This window comes from Pundamilia nyererei, unplaced genomic scaffold (assembly GCF_000239375.1).
Source record: "Pundamilia nyererei isolate P.nyererei 1_Seehausen unplaced genomic scaffold, PunNye1.0 scaffold00177, whole genome shotgun sequence".
In the NCBI taxonomy this organism is placed as follows: Eukaryota; Metazoa; Chordata; class Actinopteri; order Cichliformes; family Cichlidae; genus Pundamilia; species Pundamilia nyererei.
In genome coordinates this window covers 950,235-955,842 of record NW_005187578.1, presented here as the reverse complement: position 1 = coordinate 955,842, position 5,608 = coordinate 950,235, and the positions used below count along the sequence as shown (strand labels likewise).

General features: G+C 42.2%; 1 protein-coding gene across 1 annotated transcript in view; it reads left to right on the top strand.

The window, feature by feature from the left end:
- The window catches only part of tmeff1a (transmembrane protein with EGF-like and two follistatin-like domains 1a), a gene marked incomplete at its 3' end in the record, with an annotated part of 100,394 nt that extends 94,788 nt beyond the window's left edge, over window positions 1-5,606 (top strand). Inside the window, exons 7-9 of the mRNA XM_005746363.1 lie at window positions 1,621-1,680; window positions 5,213-5,339; window positions 5,555-5,606. Coding sequence (XP_005746420.1) covers window positions 1,621-1,680; window positions 5,213-5,339; window positions 5,555-5,606 — 239 coding nt within the window. The remainder of the gene's footprint in view (window positions 1-1,620; window positions 1,681-5,212; window positions 5,340-5,554) is intronic.
- Between the last annotated feature and the right edge of the window lie 2 nt (window positions 5,607-5,608).

Sequence of the window (5,608 nt, the reverse complement as noted above, 5' to 3'; positions counted from 1 at the left end):
TGATTCTAATCTGCTGCTGAGTTTATTCACACTGCTGAACCGTGCATCGAGAACACCTGATTTCATTTTGATCTGCTGACAAACTAAAGCATCGTCTGTATTAAACCGTGGAACAGTAACTGTTCATGGTTAAATGTATCCAGTTCTCATGCTACTGGCACAGTGTTGCATTTCACTGTTATACTTTTTGTGTCCACTCTATGTTCCTGAGTGGAGGAGGTGACACTCATAGGGATCATTTTGTGTGGAAGAGTCATATATCCCAGGAAACACTGCCACATGTGAGCACGCACAGAGCCTGAAGCACAAAGCCCAACTTAGAAGAGATCACTGATAATCGCTGTTATCACTTACACAGAGATTTTAAGTTTCGTCAGTCGCTAAAGGCAAACGAAAGCTGTGCTGTTATAATTTATTCCCTGTGAAATAAAATCTTTCTTGGATTTTATTTTCCATTTATATGTGTACACTGTTCCACTTGTGGAGAATCATATCAAACATGGCCAAAGTATCAAATAATGAATTGACAGTATGAAAAAATAAGCCCTGTGAGAACAGCCCTGGGTTAACTTGTTCTCTGACCTCAGTAAAGACGTGAAATGAGTTACATAGTTCATAATTAAGCTAATGAGTAGACGTGTTCTTGGTTTCTCACTAAACTATACCTCTGATCCTGACATCTGGATTCGAAAGGTTATGATTAAACATTGTCCTGGGAGTCCACCGCAGCCTCGCTTCCACCAGTATCTACTCGACTCTACTCAGTTTGGTTTGTTTGTACCTCCTGTGCGCATGGGGTTGTTGTAGCAATGCGGCCAAAAGTCTCGTAACATCATTTGTATGCGACACATTTCCTTCGTTGCCAGGTTTCAAAAATGGCATTTTAATTTTTGTTAAGGAGTCAGTTTCATGACTCGTCGAGTGACGCCATTGGCTGGCCACTGGTGACACCACATTTTTGGATCCATTTTTAACGCGGGCTGAGCAAACGGGTTCTACCACCTTATAGGAAAAGTCTACAAACCGAGTCAAGCCGAGCTAAGTAGGTACCAGTGGATAAGGGCTATATGTATACCAGGGTCCCCACAATGATAGACGTACAAACCGGAGTGTATGCCCTGTTTAACATTCGCAGCAGATCCTCCTGCAGACGGCATGAAGACATGAAGCCTGTCAACAGGAAAATAACCACAACAACACAAGAACCCAAACCCTGCTGCTTCTTTGTTTATTGGCACCCACCACTGTTGGCCACACAAAGCACACACAGACCATCAGACTGACCCACCTCGACTCTAACAGAGCGAAACTCAGATGGCGAGTAAACATCCCCCGACATCTTTCACTTCCTTTAGTCTGTCCTGAAGAGTAAACACACAGACACACACACAGAGTCAATAAACAGATCACAAAAGACACGATGCAAGACAGCGAAGAGGAAGTCAAGCGGTCAGGCAGTGTCTGTTTCACCCGAGGAAATAGAAATGATCTCAAGCCGTCGCCTTGATGGAAATGCTGAAATCTTTGTTTTCCATCACGTTGGGAAAAAATAAACTGTTGGAGCTTATTTAGAGAGGATTTCTGAACGTAACCGACTCCATCCTTCTGTTTCTTCTGCAGCTGATAAAGAAAAACAGGGCAAGAAAGACGACGGCAGCCCTTTCAAAGGAAACGTCCTGGGTAAGGAAGCTCAACACGCCTCATGTTCCTTTTTTGCCAGGTTTGCTGCACTCTGCAAGTTAACGGAAAATGTTGGATTATTTCCACCTGATTTTTTCCCTATTATTTTGCCCCTGTGAGTCATACGAACACTGCTCTCTCCAGCTGTGTTGTAGAGGTTCAGACACAAAATAGCACAACACCCTCAAAGCTCCATGCAGCTTTCCAAACACTTGATTTTGTATTTATAGTCAATAAAAATGAAAAAGAAAAATAATGTACTGTAAACTGCTCTGACTGTGTGTGACTTCCAGCGTGGATCACAAAGCTAAAAATGATTTAGAGGAGAGGATAGTGTAGCAAGTTATCAGCTAACACTGCAAGATACGTCTGTAAACTGCACCTGATAATTAGCACTGATTCACATAAAAATGTAGCGTTTAATTTGACTCCTCAAAAGTGGAGCAGACTCCTTCCAACACCACAAACATGCATGAGAGGTCCAGTTCAGCTAGCAGAGCGCTAACAGCTACAGCCAGCTGTTAGAAAAGCCTTAAAAGATGAACTCTTTATGGACATTTTAACATGAGAGTCTGTGGGGATGGAGCCTCCAGTGGCCAAGAATGACCCCATTAGGAAGAGGTTGTGCAGTGTGTCAGCACAGCTTTTACCTGTACGTCAGTGTCTTTGTTCCCTATGGTCAAACCTGAGCATCATTAGCATCATGCATATATGAGAACACCGAGACACTGAGGGCAGTCAAACTGAATCTTGAAAAGATAGTTTCAGGAATCAGATTACTGTTGGCAGCGACAGAGTTTCCTGTCAGTGCAGATTTGCATTCATACCACAGGTATGTTGACCTAACGATGGCATTAAATGAACAATTACAGGACGCCGTCCATCCAGACACGAGCTTCTACTTGTTATTCAGTCTGTGTCACTATGTGATGGATATGCACAGAGCTGAGCCGCTAGCATGGCTAGCAGTCTGCGCATTAACAACCTCTGGGACTCTGTTTGTATTTGCTCATATTATATAACCACACTGTAAATCCACTTTTCCTGCCTCTAATGCGGTAAAACTTCCTGCGGCCTTTCGGCAGCCTGTTAACCTGCGTCTGAACCTGCTGAGGAGCAACAGCAGCAGGATAAAACCTAATGAAAATCTCCTTAATACACAATAAGGTCCTCAGAGGGGGGCAGGAAACAAAGTGCAGGAAATCAAAATGCACAGCTCTGAAAGAAAGAAAGTACACAGTTTTTTAAGCCTGATCCCGGTGCGACTGTGTGATTTCTCATAAGTCAACATGCAGATTAGAGGAGCAGAATGAGGCATTTCAGAGCCTTAACCATCAGCTGCACGACGCAAGTGTTGAGTCTGGAGATCAAAGAGGAGATGAAACAAAATCTAAAGCGTTTTATTATCTGCAGAGCTCGCCGTGCATTTACATGAAACGTCTCAGGGGGAGCGATTCCTCCGCAGCTCCTTCGCTCCGAGTTTTAACTCGGACAAAAGAAGCGCGGGATTAAACTGCGGCATTGTCTACATCGCAAACAGGGAAGGACACAGCAACACATTTCTGCCTCCGATAAAGAGCTGAGAAAGGCTGAGCTTCTCCTTCTGTGCGGCGTTCAGGTGACCTTCACCACATCGGCGCCTGTCCTTCAAATAAGTAAATCATTCAGTGACGAATGAATCAAACCGCGGCGTGTCCCTACTTGCCCTTCACTACAAGCTTTCATCACTCACGGCTCCCAAAGACAGTGAAAGGTTAAAAAGGCTCAACTCAAAAAGGGAGTGAAGAAGTTCACTCACAAAAAAACCTTTTAAAACAACGTTTTACCACAGGCGGCTTAAAAGATCGATTTTTCTGACTCTGAGAGGGAATAAAATTTATAAGATGGGCTTGATGTTTTTTCCAAAATGAGCCAAAGCAGAGAAGTTCATTATCTCATCGGGAAAGTGTTCACTAGGATCAGAGCAGAGGATCCTTTTCCAACAGGAACAGAAGGGTTTGCTGCCACACAGAGCGCCCCCTGCTTGCCACTAAAAAGAATGCACATTTGTTCTACTTTATGTGATTTTACTTCAGTCTGGATGTAAAACGCGGATTTAAGTCACGCGTCCTTTCTCATAGCCAGCAGGCGGCGCTGCTCTCACTGTCAGTCAGGTTGTCCTATAATCTCGTTCAAACATTTCATCCAGCAGCACTCAGACAGTCTTAAGCTCGCGAATCTCTGAGATGTCATCGCGGCCGTCATAAACATGGCGAACAGCAGAATTTAAAATCGGTGACACGCACACACAGGCGGCTTCTTGTTAACAGCTTCCTTCATGTTAATGTGGATTTGGTATATAACGTTTCAGTCACTTTAATGAGCAGCACAGTTTGCTTTGTCAGCTTTTCCTCTAAGACTGCAGTGAATCATAGCACGGAGAGACAGATCTGTGTGACTTATTAGGATTTATGCCCTCGCACAGCGCTGCAGCGCACAGCAGATGACTCCGTTTGTGGCACAGCACTTCATTTATTATTATTATTAGGAGCATAAAATGTAGATCTGCTTTTACCAAATTTAGCTTTAACATTAAAAAACAACAGTATATTGTTATTATATTAATAATGTTCGTTAATTGAATGTAAGATGAGCGACGTCACAGTCAAACTCAATGAAACGTGTCTGTGTGTTCAAATTACCAAATATATCTTTACAAAATTATGATATAAGATCAAATAAAGTAAGATGTGCTTTATTTATCCCAAAGATGGGAAATCACTGTTACAGCCCAGTCTCAGGTCTTTAAATCATCATGTAGTGAATCTATTGTCTCCTCTTTATTTCACACAAATGGACTTATTTCCTATTGAAACACTTTATCACAAATTTGTCCTCGCTGGCATGAAATATGTTTTATGTCAGACACACAAATCTGGGGTTGAGACCGTGGGGAGGCTCAAACGAAGCTTTAAAATAAACGTGGCTTTTTCAAACCCCAAACAATTACCGTTTAACACTTGAGCCAAACCAGGTGACAGGCTGCTGGTTATGAGCCTCTTTATGTTGTGTTTAAATGATGTGTGAAAATCTGATCGTGGGTCTCTACCACCATCCCTCCGAGCTCCTACTACAAACTGCTTTTACCTTTTAAAATGGAAAATCATTCACACTTGTAGACCTGTAAGATTAAACGCCGTGTTCAAGGTCGCTGTCCAGAAACACACATCAGCAGATTACAGGTTGTGACTGTTTCACAAACTGCTGTGAGATCAGATTAGGCCAAATATGAAAAACAGCCTAGTTCAATCAAATAAACATCACAAAACAAACTATGGAAGATTTGTTCCGTTAAATATAGAAAAAAGTGAAGAAACTAACGAAAATGAAAAGCTTACAAAGGAAAATCTAACAAATCATTATCAGCATTGTGGTAAAGATTTGTGTTTGATACAGAAACTATGAATCAATATGTAATAAAATGTAAATCAATAATAAAAATCCCTTTATTGTTCTCACCTTGTGTCTCTGATTTCTCGTTTCGTCCTTTCAGACACCAGGATTGTGGATCACGGAGAAGGTTTCTACCCGGGAATGTCCATCCCGTGTGCCGACAGCTTCTCCGGCTTCTGCGTTCACGGGAAATGTGAGATCAACAAGTACAACATGGCCACCTGCAGGTTTGTAACGGCCTCCGCTGTAAATGTTTCAAATAAATACATAAAAATGAAGCGTTTGTTTTTACTAGAGTCAAAGTTAATGGATGTCATCAGAAGTGTGGTGGTAAAAGTGTGAAATGTCAAAGTTTAAATCATGAAACAAACACAAAACTATTACACAATCCTAAAGTATGTAACATGTGACATCACACAGTCTTGTCGTGTGTCCGACTCAGATGTGACGCAGGATACAAAGGTCCTCAGTGTGACGAGCCTCAGGACTTCAACAT